The sequence below is a fragment of the Amblyomma americanum genome, chromosome 9 (genome assembly GCF_052857255.1).
Source record: "Amblyomma americanum isolate KBUSLIRL-KWMA chromosome 9, ASM5285725v1, whole genome shotgun sequence".
Taxonomy (NCBI): domain Eukaryota; kingdom Metazoa; phylum Arthropoda; class Arachnida; order Ixodida; family Ixodidae; genus Amblyomma; species Amblyomma americanum.
The window spans coordinates 100097216-100114655 of NC_135505.1; the positions used below are offsets into that span (position 1 = coordinate 100097216).

General features: G+C 44.5%; 1 protein-coding gene across 1 annotated transcript in view; it reads right to left on the bottom strand.

Moving 5' to 3' along the window:
• Positions 1-340: 340 nt before the first annotated feature.
• LOC144103536 (sodium-dependent nutrient amino acid transporter 1-like) overlaps positions 341-17440 on the bottom strand; it is a 38232-nt gene continuing 21132 nt past the window's right edge. The window contains exons 5-15 of the mRNA XM_077636231.1: positions 17266-17324; positions 15697-15829; positions 15368-15502; positions 13799-13902; positions 10978-11111; positions 9581-9696; positions 7150-7278; positions 5053-5152; positions 3037-3137; positions 2200-2358; positions 341-1485 (exon numbers count right to left, since the gene is read on the bottom strand). Of these exons, the coding sequence (XP_077492357.1) occupies positions 1318-1485; positions 2200-2358; positions 3037-3137; positions 5053-5152; positions 7150-7278; positions 9581-9696; positions 10978-11111; positions 13799-13902; positions 15368-15502; positions 15697-15829; positions 17266-17324 (1338 nt within the window). The 3' untranslated portion in view covers positions 341-1317. The remainder of the gene's footprint in view (positions 1486-2199; positions 2359-3036; positions 3138-5052; positions 5153-7149; positions 7279-9580; positions 9697-10977; positions 11112-13798; positions 13903-15367; positions 15503-15696; positions 15830-17265; positions 17325-17440) is intronic.

Consider the following 17440-nt stretch of genomic DNA (forward strand, 5'->3'; position numbering starts at 1 on the left):
AAATAACAGTACAGTAAAATAATGTTGGAGGGTTGTTAGTACGATAACATCTTTAGACTCAGCGCGACGCATATGAGACGAAAACGAGGGAACAAGTCCCGACGAATGTTTACTGACAACAAACATTGAACTATATTGAGAATTTAGATGAACAGAGAAGTCCCCGCTGCTTTATTCCCTGACGTCCGTCTGGTTCTTTTCATGCTGCAGTTGCCGAAGATATAGCATGGCCGTTTTTGTATCATACTAGCAAAGATATTTGGCAAGAAGGTGATTTGCTTGATAATTAAAGCAGGTCGAGCAACTCAAACGACGGAAGAACACACACGCAACAGTCCCGAACAGTTTTAATGTCAAGTGATGTAATCTACAGATGACTGCAAGCTGTTGGCCTTTTTATAAATCCCGGAAATGATTCTATTACTTTACGCTTCATCTCAATCACGAAACAAAAGTTCGGTATCTTGAGAACACGGGACACGTCCACAACACTAGCAGTGCAAGGATTCATGGCAACTTTCTGTGCAGCTGATGACAGTGCTATGTTGGCGCATTGTTTAGTTTCTCCCATATGCACACGAGTGCATGCTGCAGTTACCTGAAGTAAAAATTCTCTCTATTAGAAAACTGACGAGTGTGACTCGTATGGAAAATATTTCGGTATCTCACTGCCTATTTCATGCACTCTGCTGACAGCAGCACACACAAGACCTTACTTTCTCCTTGCAATAAAAAAAATTGTTCCCGAACCTAGCAGCCATGTAAAACATGTAAAACATGGGATCATGTAAAACATGTAAAAAGCCTTTTACACATAATGGCACATAAAATCATGGCATTGTTTTGTACCGATAATTTTTGTAGAAAAAAAATCGACAGTAGAATAACTGCCGATCTGAGAAGCGGATTTCTGTCTTTGCTGGCTTTTCAGCGATTTTTCAGAGGTAGAAAACTGCACTGTGTCTGGAAAGTTCGCTGCTGTCAGGAAGACCAACGTATTATAAACCTACCCAGACGGTATGGCAAGGTGTCTTAAATAGAGAACCGAAGGTATACATACAATGTGGCAAAGCGTTCCTAACAAATTTGCCATGGCACGGGTTGCATTATAGGGGAGTCTTATTCCACTAGGGTGGATACATACCGTAGACAGAGGGGAAGGGGGGGCAGGACACACGGAACATCGAAGAATAAATACTGAAAAGGCCTTTAAACGGCACTTCGTTCAGCGTTCAGGCCTTTTCTTCACGTTTTAAAGACACAGGAAGCCTGCCTTGTGTTTCTACGGCATTTCTAAAAACAACCTTTTGCTACGTATTAAAATTTGTCTTCATGGTAGGCATCGTTGACTAATCCGCTGCTGGGTGTCGAGTAAATTTGGGAGCCGCCTTTTTTCTTAGTCTTCTTCCACAGCTTCCATTTGTTTCGGGTATCCAGGTCTCGTGGACCGAAATTTTCGGACGCCGCGAAAGTGGCCTTGAATTTCTGAAATAAAGCCACAACTTTCAGTTTCAGGAAATGTGACCCTTCAAGAATTCAACGCCTTAGAGCGTCAGATCAATAGGAATGGCGCTGTTCGGTTCGTGCTTAGTGAAGTGAAATTTAAAAAAAGATCCTTGCATCAAACTTTTCATGTGCTTTTAAATACCGCGGTTGTCGAACGTTTTCCTCAACCTTTTGACAATGACGTGCTGAATCGCTGCACAGCGGCTGTGGTACGCAGAAACTAATGATAATATCTTTGTCACAACCTGTAAGCGATGAATACTATCTGAAACAGCCAAGAATTGTCATTATAATTTTAGTGGAATGAGACTTCTATTATTGATTTCCTAAGTACCCAACATGGCATCTTAATTATAAAAGTGAGCATTTATTGACGCCCGCTGACACATGTTCACCAAGCAATTCAGAAATACGTTCAAAAGCGAGGGTCCAGATCGTGGTAGGGGTCATGCTATGAAATGAGGGGAGGGGGACAAATGTTGAATATGATCGAACCAGTCAGCATATCGGCCAGCCTTCATTCCGGGGGCAGAAGCTGTTTTCTGAGAACGTAGGTCTCGACCACTCGAGCAAGTGGTCGGTCGGTCCGTTAGGCAGGGGATTACTCAGTAAATGATTAAATGACGAATGAATGAATGAATATATAAATCGGTCAGCAAATCAATACCGTTCCCTGCGTCCCTTTCATCTTACCTGAGCAAGCGTTCGTCCTGGAGCCCTCACAAACGTCAAAGCCATCCAGATGCCTATCTGTCCAACGGCTATGGCCGCTAGTACCCAGCCTATGATTAAACCTATGGGAGGTAACTCGGAGGATGGTTCTTCTTTTATACTTCCGTACACAAATATCGCCTGTAAAATAAAGGTCAGGTTAATAAGACACTAGGATTCGTAAATAAAAAGCACGTCATGCTTCAAAGTCCCTGCACTAGTGACAAACCACTCATCATTAGACGAAGGTCGTCGTGACTTCTAAATCAAGACCCCCATGGAAACTTGGAGGAATTTGTAGTCTTCTAAGTATTCTCGTGAAAGTTCCGGACAGCCGAGTCACTGTTCTATTAGTGGTCGTTGAATATGACGTGCAAGCCGAATGCCCAGTTCATTGACTTTTTTGTGACAAGGATTCACACATACTGCATACTGAGCGTCTGAAAAAGACTCTGTATTAGGACTCTGCAAAAGGACTCTGTAAACAAGGAAAGACGAGAAATTTTTTCACATGCTGGCTGAAGGTAATAGTGTGTTGTCGTTGCTTTGTGCTTGCCGTTATTATTTACTAAAATCTATTCTACATGCACGGAGTTCTACCGAATCGCCTAACATCGTTCGCAGATAAAATATTTATACACCTAAACGCTGTTATGTGAAATTTTATTGCCGCATATTATTTTTTGCTATCTTGAGCGTAACCAAGGCAGTAATACTTTCATCTCGCATAGAATAGATCGCTATGTTTCTTTAGGATTCAAAAAAGACTCTCCGACCTACGGGCTCAAGAAAATAGAATCGAAAACTGAAATCACTTACAATAAGAGACACAGGAGAGAGGACTCCCCAAGTTATTTTCCAGTACCAAGAAATACTGGCCTCCAACATGTACTCGATGTCTTCAACAATGTTCTTCCACCCTAGAAAGAACGTAACAAAGAAAAAAGATGAGCAAATGGTTTTGCATACACTAAAAAGCTGTTTTGTAAGCGTCTAAAGTTTAGAAGAACTGCAAATGAACATTTCTGGGTGTATTGTGCGCGGCGATCATAATCACGTGTGAAGATGTTTAGATTTGGCGCAATATTTTTAAACTAAACCCATAATAAGCGTAAGGTTGGTGGTCCAGGAAGAGCTTTTTCGTTTAGGTCGTGTTACTAATAGCTAACGTCCTTGGAACTTGAACCGTTCTTCTTACCAGGCTCTTTATTGACGCTCTTTTCCACACCCTCCAAATTCTTAAGTCTCCTTGAAGATTTTGGTTTGGGATGTAATTCCAGCAGGTTAACATCTTTTTATTCGAGGTAAATAACTGTAGTGGAGGTGATGACGGAATGCTTTGATTAACGTTTGTTACGAAGAACAAAACTTTTGATTCGCTCTGTATGGTCATTTGTGTAACAAAGATTGTAAGTCCAATTTCAAGTGGTGTTGGTTAGTAAGAAGTGACAGACTCTACAAAAATAGCCTATCTTCCTTCCACGTTGGCATGGTAATACCGTAACATACCGTTGGAAAGTGCACCAATGAGAGTTAGGATGCTATCTAAACAACGCAGCACTGAAAGCTGATTGATCACTGAAAACCTTTGGGCATATAAATAATCAATTCGTATTTCCCAAGCGTTAAGTTCTTCCTCCTTTCAAATAGCTTGCGGAAAAGGTAACACTATGCCGCTTTTAGGGCAGTGAAAGCTGTAATGACTTTTAAATTTATGAAGTCTTCACGTTTCGGAGCCGGCTCCTTTTTCAAGGATGACAGCCGGCTGTTTGGTTTGTAGCATTTAGTGCATGGTGGATTGGAGGGAGGTGCCGGTAAGCGGAGTGCGGCACTGTGAATGGTACGAAAGGGCTAGGAGGGTGGCTGTGTACCTGAGGGCAAGGGTTGTGTGCCACGGTGCTGGTTTCCGAGGGTAGTGCAGAAATGGCATGTTTGCGTCTTCTGCGCATACACGGGAGCTTTGAGCTGCGGAGTGAGGTCTCTGCTCATACTCAACGGTCTGAAATGTTTAATAATAATAATAATTGTTTTTTGTTGAAAGGAAATGGCGCAGTATCTGTCTCATATATCGTTGAACACCTGAACCGCATCGTAAGGGAAGGGATAAAGGAGGAAGTGAAAGAAGAAAGGAAGAAAGAGGTGCCGTAGTGGAGGGCTCCGGATTAATTTCGAATACCCGGTGATCTTTAACGTGCACTGACATCGCACAGCACACGGGCGCCTTAGCGTTTTTCCTCCATAAAAACGCAGCCGCCGCGGTCGGGTTCAAACCCGGGAGCTCCGGATCAGTAGCCGAGCGCCCTAACCACTGAGCCACCTCGGCGGGTGTGAAATGTTCGGTGAGTTTTGAATATGCAAAGGTTGGAGTAGCAGTGTTTTAAGGTGATTGGTTTTGGTTGCGAAGACGGTCGTCTATTCTAAATTGCAACTGTGACCTGCGGCTTCCGAATGCTCGACTAGAACGTTCCATTTTCTTAAGAAGTCGCGCGCTTCATTTTTGTGTTGCAGTCTTTCTGTTCTGTCCTTAGTTTGGCGAGTGTAGCTTCCCCACCTCTCCATTATGTGCTGAAAGCTGCAAACCAAACAACTTATTGCAATCCCTCAAGAAGGAGCCGAGCAGGCTCCGAAATCCTGGGGTTTTTCTTGTCAAACGCCTTGCTTGAAGAAATGTCTCATAATTTATTATAAGTTATTCCCAACCAGACAGACAATTCGTCTCAAATGTTCAGATTTCATTAAAATGATTATACACTCCTCCAGGTTCTATGAAAGGATATGGTGTGTAACTGATGTAGCGCACCGTTGATGCCACAAACCACTCTGCCAAAAACTCACCGTATATCCAGACTACGCCGACCACCTCGAAGACAGCGTACAGGAAAGTCGCCCGACCAACGCCGTAATTGTCGAAGAGCAACCGAAGAAGACTACCACTCTGTGAAAGAAAGAGCAAGCACTGCTCACAGCGAAATGACAGAATCGTGTAAAGGCCGAACAAACACTGGCCTTCAAGGATTCGTAACTTCTGACCTCTTCACCTTGTTCTGGATTGCGCCTATGCAGAGTACTGTAAACCCGAAAAATTTCAGGGGACACTTCAGGTTTGTTTTAAGGGTTGAAGCAAGGCTGAACAGTGGGCCTATTGGTATGGCATGCAGAATATTTTTTACCACCCAAAGAAGACGCACGCACAACCACCCAAAGAAAAACCACACAGGACAAGGGCATGTTGTGTATGCGTCTTCTGCGACTGCTAAAAAAAACTCTTCTGCATGCTTTAAAGTTAAGGCGAGATGTCATGAGTGGGTCTCTTTAGCACCTGTGGTCCCCTTTGCGCGTCATTAAGCAGAGAGGAATACCGTTTTTCTGCAGGCGTAACGTAACGCTTAACCTGTCGCTCCCCTGCAAGTACGTCTTTTCTGTCGCCTAGGTCCTGCCTAAGTGCCCATATATGCGCCATTCGTCTTTTTCGACTTGACGCCCATAGATAACGGTGAATCATCATACCATTCCTGGCCCTATGGTGTAGCGGTTAAGCGATGCGCCGGTGTTCCGGGAGGTGGCGGAACAGAGCCACCAATGAAACTTATGAACACCGGGTTGCTCTCCCTGGAGAACTTCTCGCGGCCAATAATTAATTAGCCTACAACCTGCCACGGTGAACTGTTTGCTCACAATCTGCTGGGCAGGTTGGCACCTGCCACAGTGCCCAGATGTAATGACGTCTCAAGGTCACGTGACCAAGGTGGCAGGTGGGACACCTGCTTTCGTTCATAACACCGCCACCGACGAGGACACCGTGACGGCACCGGATTTTCGGCAGAACGGAAGCCTTAAGTTTATAGCATTAAAAAATTAACTGTCGCTATTGTATGTTTGCGACTACTTACCGCCGCCAGCTGGTTCGCGATGTCATTAAAAGAACATCGACGCCGCGCAGAGGGGTAAAGTGCCGGTTTTTATTTATAATATGATATAGCTACAATTAACGCTTTATGATATAGCTACAATTAACGCTTTATTTTCCGTGAATCCTTTGCGCACAGAGCTGAGGATCGTTTTGGGCAGCGCTTGCTCCTGGCGTTCAACTAGCTACAAGTTTGCGAGCTGCAGCATCGTGCCCACGTGCGGCGTCCCGATCAAGAGAATACGTGTTATTCTGTTTGGCCACAACTGGTCGTATCGACTCGGTGCCGCTTGCGCTCCTGTCTTGTGGTCAGGAAAGGCGTGTGTGCAGGTTCAATCGGATATACTCTGCACTGCCTGCTAACCTCCGGTTGAATGGGCGTCTTGTCAACGTTTTCGACCACGTTAGGTTCGTTTCTAGACTAGGGAGTTCTAATACAATGTCGGCCGTGAATTTTTTGCGCTTCGCTACGCGGAAGCCGGCAGAAAGGATGTTTTGCGAACTAAAATTCATACCTACGGTGAAGGATTTGACGAGTTTCAAGATAAGTGAGTGCCTTCTCGGCGGAACGTAATTTTGCTTTCTTAGCAATTGGAAAGGAAATTTTTGCGCAAAGAAGACGATACAATGAAGAGAAAGCTTAGCCCTTTACCCCGGCCCTTCCCCTTAAGCAGGCCGTGACATCCTTCTTATTGAAGACTTACGGCAGCGAGAGCTGTTATACGGAGCCTGACCTGAGAGGCCTCACGTCGCCCGTGGACACCTCCTTCGGTAACAGCCAGCTGCAGTGACAACTACCTGCTGCGCTGCCCGACAAGCTTAAGAGCGCAAGAAGCACAGCGACAACTGTTGCGTCACGCGATAGATATTAAACACTCTGGAGTTATTTTCACGTCCTCTCGAGAGGCGTTTACAGGCATTTGGCGTAGTATAAGGACCTGCGCAATGGGGCCGAAGCCTCTTTTTTTTTATTCAACAAGAAGTCGGCGCTTAGAACAGATAAAGCTGATGAAATCTGCACTTACGTCAGTGCAGAGCACAAGACCTGTTCCAAAGGAGACCACGCAGATTGAAATGGAGACCAACAACCTCCGTTCTTTCAGCTGAGGGAACTGGTCCATGAAGACGGTCACAATTGCTTGCACAGCTGCGACCTGAAAAATTGACATATCCGGGTCGATTTTTTTCTGATACCAAACGTGCTGCTAATATTTGCATTGCATTAGATTGTTGTTGTTATTGGCGGATAGCGCGCTATGTTGTTTCGGCTGTATCACCACGTATCACCATTAAAAGTGCAAGATGCACATCTGAATGATTAAAAACAATGCCTGTTACGAAAGCTCCTTCAAACGCTCACACACAGGACTGCTAAAGATGCTCAATGTGAACTCTAGGGGAATCCTTGGGTTCGTGAATTAGCGACCTGTGCTTGGAGGTGTGAAGAATATCGTAAGCAATATTAACGCCGCCGCGGTGGCTGAGTGGTTATGGCGCTCGGCTGCTGGCTCGAAAGACGCGGGTTCGATCCCGGCCTCGGCGGTTGAATTTCAATGGAAGCGAAATTTTATAGTGTGCGATGTCAGTGCACGTTAAAGAACCCCAGGTGGTCGAAATTTCCAGAGCCCTTCACTACGGTGTCTCTCATAGTCTGAGTCGCTTTGGGACGTAAAACCCTCATAAGTCATACCAAACTAAGCAATATTAAAGCTTGCCATAGCGTCAATTAGTCATGTGTTACTGCATAAATATGGGGGAAATCGTGAACTGGGGTATCATTGAGCTGAGCGATACGTTCCCACAACTCTGTCCACTATCACGGCTTTCGTACTCAGAAATCAGTTCAAAAGACGTAACAGCACATGTTGACTCCTTTTGCCGCCTATTAGGGCTACGTGTAATTCAAGGAACGCTTGTTTTAGTCAAAAAGAAAAATCATTTCTTATTACCAATGGTGACTGAAATTCGAACATTTGCTTGCTTTTTTCATTTCGCTTGTGGTGCTTCTTTCTAAATGCAGCAGCGTGGTCCGGCGGGCACACACACCCCGAACGCTTCACCCTCAACCACAAAGAAACCGCAAAGAGTGCAGTGCCGTCGCAAGGTTTTTCCACCCCACTGCAGGTAACAACAGGAAAACCTGGAGGCGCAGGCGCACCCCACTCGAGTCATGCAGGAGAGGCACTCTAGAGGCACCCACAAGCACTTCCCTGTTACTCGGCTGTAAGGATTGGGCATTGGGAAAGGAAAGACGAAGTATCTGTCTCATATATCGTTGTACACCTCAACCGCGCCGCGAGGGACGGGAGGAACGCGGGAGTGCAAAAAGAGAGAAAGAGATGCCGTAGTGAAGAGCACCGGAACAATTTCCACCCCGTGGGAATCCTAAGCGAGCATGGGAATCGCACAGAAAACACGGGTGCCTTTTGCGTTTCGTATCCACAGAAATGAGGCCGCCGCGGTCGGGCACGAGCCCGGGAACTCTGGCTTAGCAGCCTAGCGCCCTAACCATCGAACCCCGTGTACTGTGCGATGTCAGTGCACGTTAAAGAACCCCAGGTAGTCGAAATTTCCGGAGCCCTTCACTACGGCGTCTCTCATAGCCTGAGTCGCTTTGGGACGTTAAACTCTTATAAACCATAAACCATAACCATTGAATCCCCACGGCGGCTGTTAGTCGGCTGTAAGACATTGTTTTCCACAACCACCCCGACGAAAGGATCTGCCGAAGCACTGAGGCCGTTGGCTGGATAACCCTGAAGTGCAACGTGATTTCGGAAATGTGCAAACGGAAGCTTGTGAAGGTTCCACCTGCGTTCCACCCAGGCACGTAATACAAGATAGCCCGGAAGTTGCAGTGATCTTGGAAAAGCTTGAGGAATTAATTTCAGGAGGTCCCAGCAGAATGATCTCTAGCAGTCGGCGGCGACCAAATAAGCTTCCCAAATGCCCTTATTACAACGATGAGGCTGCTGGTTCATGCAGACGCTTCGATAAGTATTAGCTTGAAAGCGTTTTCAATCAGTCATTCAGTCAATCATACTTTCGCCGAAATATCTTTAGGTGCGGTGCAAAGCCGTCGACTGTATGCGTGAAAATGTAGTTAGAACCAACACGAGTAATCTACCAGCCAAATCACAATGCAGCGGGAGCCTTAGCGTTTTTCCTCCGGCGGCTGCGTTTTTATGGAGGAAAAACGCTAAGGCGCCCATGTGCTGTGCGGTGTCAGTGCACGTTAAAGATCCCCAGGTGGTCGAAATTATTCCGGAGCCCTCCACTACGGCACCTCTTTCTTCCGTTCTTCTTTCACTCCATCCTGTATCGCTTCCCTTACGGCGCGGTTCAGGTGTCCAACGATATATGAGACAGATACTGCGCCATTTCCTTTCCCCAAAAACCAATTATATTGTATTATAAGGTGAGACAGAACACATGACTGCAATACTTCCAACTCACACCACTTCCGAGTCCCAGAAGAAAAAGCATGAAGAAGAAAAGCGCCGACCACAGCTGAGGGATGAATGGTATTCTCGTGAGAGCCTCTGGGTAAGTCACAAACGCAAGCCCAAGGTCTGAAAGGAAAAAGGCGAGTATAATGTGGTTAAATATGCAGGCTGTGCGCCAGTGGCACATGTATTTCTTCTGTGTTTATAGAAAGCGCGTGATTTGAAAAGCCAGTGACCGAATATTTTAGTTCAGCACAGTCGGCATATATTACCTGATTAATCATTTCTGGCGCTAAAATGAACATGTTGCGTTTCTGCCCAGTCTCCTGCTTGAAAGGTAACTAATAAACACACACTTAAAAGTGATACTGAGTAATTTCTGCATTCTTTCGTGTGATGAAGTTTAGTGATTCATTTAAGGGCATAATGCAAAAACTATGCCAGGCGCAACTAATTTTACTGATAGAAACGTCATTTATTATGCCGTACATAAATCCTGCACATTGCTCCAAACATTTCCGCGCTTAGCAGAACTCGCCGCAAACAGAGCGTGCGTCATTCCTCCGCCCTCGCCATACTCTCGGCCTACCACTGTGTTACCATGGCAACGAATCTCATGCACTAGCCAGAACGTCGACGACCTAAGGCGTCAACAACGACGTTCAAAGCACTGAACGAGCGCTCAACAGCTTCGCTGTATAAAGGGAGGTGGGTTGATGGAATAAAGTATTCTTGTTTTTCGTCAGAAAAGAAACAGTAGTTCGACATTGCTAGCACCAGTTACAGTGTAGAATTCATGTTTTATCATTTTCGATGATGACCACCTCAACACTCGGATAACGGTTGTTTTCGTTAGGGCGCGATCGAGATGATCAATCCCACCCAACAAATCTGGATAAAAGCATTTTTGAGCGGATTTTTGAAGCATATCTCAAATATTGTAATGTTTCACTTTAACAATCAATACATTCGCAGATCTTCCGTAAGCAGGCTTGCAATTTTTTGCTAACAATTTTTTGATATCGTCAAAAGCATCCTCCTTTGATGGCCGTCTTTACTGCTTGATGCGACCGATGGAAAAACTTTAAAAAAAATTTGGTACACATCGGAATAATGTATAATTATCTTGAATATTCGCATAAAATTTCCATACAATTTTCTAATGTTTAAAATTTTTGTCCTAGAATGTTGTACATGAAAACAAACCCGAATGGCCCGCATTCTTCATGCGATACACTTGCATACCGCAAGAAGGTTTTCTTTGCGTACTACAGGTTGCTTCAGTGCAATGTTCATTGCTTCATTTTTACATTAAGTGCAAATGGTTAGACGACATGGAGTTTTTTTTTTTTTAACTCACGAACAGTGCAAGTGTGGCAACAAAATGGAGTAAGTCTAATGTCTTACTTGCTCCTCCCTTGAGGACCTGAGAAATGTCGTCGGTGCCGAGCTTGTGCGCCAAAGATCCGAGGGTGGCAAATATGACGCAGCCCGCCAGCAGGCTGGTCACAGTGTCCGCAATGCTGATCAAGAAGGCGTCCCTGCGTTTGCTACATGGTTAGCGCCACATTCCTTCGTGATTCCTGGAAGTTGTTGGCATGCCGTGAATAACTCTCACGCGTGGTAGCGCGAGCTGTTGTTGTTGTTGTTGTTGTTGTTACCCTCATATCCTCATATATTGGCACATGCCCACGTAGGGGGAGTGGCCAAGAATTGTAGGGCACAGAGAGTTTTTCAGATAAATATTTCCAGGACGAAAATAAAATGAATACTGAGGAAGGAAGAAGTAAACAAAAAGGAACAGCAAAATGAAACGGGAAATTCATAACGCACGCAGGAGATCGAGACTTATGTTTATTGCCGAGTGGTTAAATGATAATGATAACTTTAAGATTGAAAATAATATTGAAAAAAAGAAAATTATCAAGGTAGCCGATTTGATTTCATTAAAAAATTTTGGACGGTCGTAAAAACAGACCTGTCTCTGTACCCATGTGTGGTGGCTCCAAACGGCAAAATAAATGGGCTGTTCAACAAAGGCCAAGCTGTTGTTGCGGGTTCTCTAAAAACAGTCTTCTCATCATGGTGTACCAGCGACAAAACAACAAAAAATGGTCTACGGTTTCATGCTCACCATAGAATACGCAAACGTGATTAGGCGCCAACCCAGACCTGTCCAAATAAAAATTTAAGGGTGGGATCCGGCAGCGGAGCCTTGATAGAGATACCTCAAGCTGCCGTGAATGGCATGATTGCCTGCTCCACGACTACCTCAGGTGCAGGTAATCATCAGATCTTAAATGAGATCCAGTTGTTATTCTTAACAAATTCTATCTTCGAAACCTCGGTGCTGTGATGTACGCTGTAGCCGGAACGATAGGTAGCACGGGACCATTGAGGGACGCCTTTGCCAGGCAGTCCGCAACTTCATTGGCTGTCACACCGCTATGACCTGGCACCCGTATCATGTAAACAAAGCTCAAGTGCGGAGGGAGTAATGAATGGAAGGTGTTTAAGAGTGGTGAATCCCCAGCAGAAGCAAGGGACGAACACAAAGAGAGTCTGTAATGCCAGCCACTGAAGAGAAAGCTGGCTCTAGTTTTCGAAGAGCAAGCACCACCGCCAGAAACTCCGCTTGGAAAATTGGGGTGTAGCCGGGAAGCCGCACAGAAAAAGACCAATCTAGAAGCGGGCAATATATTCCCGCCTCTGCATTTTCATCACACTGGGAGGCGTCAGTAGCTAGCGTTAAGCTAATAGGTAGGCTTTGTAAATGGTTTTCTAATAATCCATTTAAAATGCGGGGTGGTAAATGCTTAGCGTTTTTCGGGAAAACGTCATCACAGACAATTTCTACAGAGGAAAGGGGAGCGCGAGCTGGAGAACAGCCGTCAGGTCACTTTTTCTCCGTAGTGTGCGTCATTGTTGGGAGCTGGTTTGAAATATGTAGCATATTTGCCGCTATGCGGTATACATATTTGTTTTTCGACAATGATCTAAATTAGATTTATATAGATAGACGGGACATGTAAGAAAAGTGGGCGTGCTTAACCGCAGCAAAGCTGTACAAACATCAGCAGGCTACTGGAAGAAATGAATGTATTTCATAGGTTGCTGTGAGTATTTCAGAACCTCGTGGTTTACGCTAAGTTTTTAAGACATTTCATTCGGAAGAGATTTTTTTTTTTTACTTGACTGTGCGCTGATAGGTAATACTCGTGTGCCTTTCTTGAATTCGCTGTGAAAGGCGAGGTTTCCGAGTTATGAATAGATCGCCACTAAACGGCGCCTGACACCGCTAGCAGGTGCCCAGCTATTGCAAAGTGTACGACAGCGACATCATAATCAAACCCTCTCACGGGTCAAGGACTAAAAGAGGATATATGAAAGCGTTTTTTTTTTCAAGAGTTCCAGGTTCACGTACAGCAAATATGTGGTTGCATTTCATCAATGATGCGTTATGTGGGCATTTGTTATGTACAAAGCGCGAAAGCAAATTTTTAATGTCCTTAGGTCAAATATTTTGACGCGATTTGGCGGCAGTACGACAGCCAATTTTTTGTAGAGCTGTACAGCTGCCAGCACAAAAAAAAATAGACAAGCCTTGTTTGTGGGATGATTGAGGTTCTTCCAAGTCATTACGTTTTTGCTGGGTCATCAGATAATAGAAGAGCCGCCGCGGTGGCTCAGTGGTTTTGACACTCGGCTGCTGATCCGAAAGACGCGAGTTCAAACCCAGCCGTGGCTGTCAAATTTCGATGGAGGCGAAATTGTAGAGGCCCGTGTACTGTGCGATGTCAGTGCACGTTAAGGAACCCAAGGTGGTCAAAATTTCCGGAGCCGTTCACTATGGTCTCCGTCATAGCCTGAGTCGCTTTGGAACATTAAACATCCATAGATCAAACCAATCAGATAACAAATGAAATAAAAATCAACAAAACAATGGTGTACACACTTGCCCTGAAGTATTGAAAGCACTAAGATTGCTTTTAAGGGTTTTAGCAAAGGTCGTATTGCAACAGTTGTATGAAACCTTCGGTGCAGCTTACAAGGGTTTCTCATGTTCAAGATTGTTGGCGTGCTTTAATAGAACATCAGCAGCCGTCTGGACACTGTCGACCTAGGCTGCATATGCGAGTGTGCCGTAAAAGAGTAGGTTTCTCAAGGTTTCATCCTAACCTTTTTTTATGTTTATGGAACATTCCTGCAGCCTTTCTCAGGTACTCACCTTCCTACTTTGTGGCGAAAGTCGTTGTAGCTGGAGTACATGACTAAGAATCCTATGCCAATGCCAAGGGAGAAAAAAGACTGTTCGCAGGCCTTGAACCAAACCTGAAAAGTTGGCAAGAGGACATTACATTTCTCAAGAAACAGTTGCACTCGTGGAATATTGGTTCGCAGCGACAACTTGCATTTCAGTACGTTTGCCGCCGTCTCTAAGTGTTTAAGCCCGCGTCAACTACTTTCAAGCGCCCAGGGGACAGCCAATTTAAGTACGCACCTCTAACTGTATCTGTAGTGGGAAATTATTCAGATGACCATTTCGGTCTAAATTAGGCTTCTAGGAATACGATCGCCAAGATAACATTTTAATTTCTCATTTATGCGTGTTTATACCAGCCGCGCAACGTAATTTTGCCATGTAGTCCTATAATAGCAACAATAGAACGAAAACCAGATGCCTTCCTGTGTAATTTTCGTATTTTATCCGCATATGGTCTACTGCTAATGTATGTATGGTCATACAGCATCCATATGTATTCTGGCCAATTGTACCTGTCGTGCGTAGAGTCCATATAAATTGCATATGTTACACATGAGCCACACTTATACGACATCAAATATGATAGTAGTCGTGTAGAAAATATTCGAAAATTTCAGACTGTCATCCGGAGCGCTTTACGACGACTGCGGAGGAGGTGAAAGCAATAGTTTCATGTTACGACGTACGACGTCAATGGTGGCGCCGTCTGCATGAAACCGAGCAAGTCTCAAAAATATCAAAAATGTGGCCCTCAGTGTTCTTTGAGAACACCTTTTCATACAAGCGCGGCTGCGAGCAGCAATGCAGCCAACACGGCCACTGTGTGCACTCAGGCCACCAATTCCGGTTAGCTTAAGCACATAAGGGAATGTCTTAGCTTTCATTGTTATTACGCGGTAGAGAGGCGCTAAATTTTCCTCGCATTTATGTTGTTTGTTCTGAGGAGAAAGCAAGCTTCTTAATGGAATGTTCAGCTTTCTCATATCGGCAAAATGAACCAATAAAACTTATCAGACTCGAACTTCTCTCTTAACTCTGAACAAGCAGCGAAGACCAATTAATTGCGGCAGCACTACCTGCTGCTACATGATAGGAAAACAATATTACGACAAATAACGTCTAAGGTGGTAGTAGCGAGTGTGACCGTTGTGCCTATTATCAAAGCAATAGATTTAAAGGTCCCATTCGGCAGTAAATCCGATGCCGTTGTAGTTGTGAACGTGAAATTCGGATTGGCTGAAAAGATGCCTGCAGACATGTTCGCACAGGATGGATGAAGCGTGGTATTATATATTTGTCGCGGGGTCCTTCCCATAGCATGAAAACGGTGCCAATGTCTGCATGGGAAAGATGAGCCACTGCCTAGAGTCATAATCACGTCATACCTGTAAGGGCAGAACTTAAGTGCTCCCCAATTTTTTTTGTTCTCTCAGAAATCCACTTAAATTCTTGGCGCTAAGTTCCAGCATAATTTGGGACAATGATATAAGCCAGCAGTTATATCTTTTAATCGCGAGGAAATGGGGTAAATACCTCTATGTCGAGAATTCTCTCCCACTGTGGAACAAAGAACGCTTTCAGGCCATTGACAGCCCCGTCTTGGAGTAACGCCACGGCCAAAAGTGACAGGAGTACAATGTAGGGAAAAGTAGAGGTGATGTAGGTCACCTGGGAGAGTAGAAAGTCGTTACATACAGTTAGGAACCAAACTTGAGCAAACCGGCATCTCCCCGCACGATGTGAAAATCTGAGCCGATAGCATGGTTTGATCAGATTTCTCTTTTCAGAAGCCAGACACAAAGGGCACAAACAGATCATCAAGTAGGCATCGGCAAAGGTAGGCCTCGTCAACAAGGACTAACCTTTCCGATGGACTGCACCCCACGTAGGGTGGACACTCCCTCGCACACCCAGCAGAGCAGCAGACACAACGCCATACGCCAGTCCAGTGCAGAAGGTAACGTGAATCCCCCGGTGTCCTTCAGTACATATTTTCTGAAATTATTACATTCAGGTCATGTCTACGCGAGAAACTTCTCTCGCATCATAATTTCAGACATTTAAAATATATTGCAACAGTGCTCAGAGTATAAGCTGTAGAGTTGAGTACCATTGTTCATGTTCACTTCCTTCACACCATAAGAGGCAGCCTCAGTTTCAGCAATAACGTTCTTCTATAGTAATCCATTCTGCTTATTCGCCCTAGAACAAGGCACTGGAACTGGCACTAGACTAGAACTATAACTGGAACTAGGACTATAACTGGAACTAGAACTGGCACTGGAAATAAATGTTGGAACTAGAAATGCTTTTTTAGTACTACGACACTTGTGAACGAACACGTACGGAAGGTACTAAAACTTTGCTCCTTGTCTTGCACTATCTTGCCTGCTCCTTTAAACAGAACATTTAGTTCAATGCGAGCATGAACTATATGTGGCTTTTGAAAAGTGCATGCTAATATGGTGACAATGCATATAACAGCGGGAGCAGCATTCCACCAGTGGGTTATGACGCAGAATGTTTGTTACGACCTTCTAAACATTGTGACATTTGTGTGTTTCTTTTTGTCCCCAAGGCTCTAAAGAAAACACTTCACAGGCTGAGAACGTATAGCCAGATGAAAGCTTCAATGCAATAAACACAGATCAAGTCCAGGATGCTTGGATATGAATTTTAATGGGGAGTGAAGTGTGGAATATTATCAGGTAGTCTTATGGAACTATTTATTGCGATGGTCCATTCTTCCGGTGGTCGGGAAAGTCTCTGTTTAAAGTTTGTCCATCGCTAGAATCGAGTAGTTAAGAGTGCGATAAAGAAATAATGGGGAACTATTTTGATGATAGCGGAAACGTTATTAGCAAAAAAAAATGCCAGCTTGTCGAGGGCAGATCTGGGGATATATTCACTGTTGCAGTGGAATCTTACAATATATGAAAGTGCATTCACAAACCATTTCTCGATGAAACGTGCCCTTGTCTAGAATTTCTGGGCTTGTGGTCAACCAGAAGTGCATGTAAGCAAGAGAAACAGAAGGATATGCATGAAAAAAACAATGAATTTAGCGGTTGTGCTCCCTTTGCAGCGTGGAAGGCTACTCCAATCATTGTGCGAACAAGCGCACCGCGGCGATATCCTTCCACGTGGCGGGCATAGTTTTCCAGTAGTGTTACGAGAAAATTTTCCTGGCGCACTGAAGTATCAAGATATCGTAGCACAGGAAAGAAAATTTTGATTAAAAAAAAATAATATGTAATTAAAATTGCTAGTGGAATGTTTTGTGAAGCCCTAACTACTAGCGCAGTATATCAAAGGAGCGGTGATGATCGAGTGATGAGAGCATTGGCTATGATGAAAAAAAGAAATGGGGGGGGGGGGGGGGAGGGTAGTCTGGGAAAGAAAAGGAAATGAAAAAAGAAAAGCACACCAACCTGAAATACTGCTCCGATGATGAAGTTGCATTTTCGCTGGACTCAAAGGTGGAATTTATCTAGACAATAGAAGGAAAAATATTTCTAAGATGTTTCGGTCGTTATTTGTTTCCCATATACGAGGGAACAAATGAAATTTGATCCCTTGTGGATAGTCTTCAGACTAGCTAACATT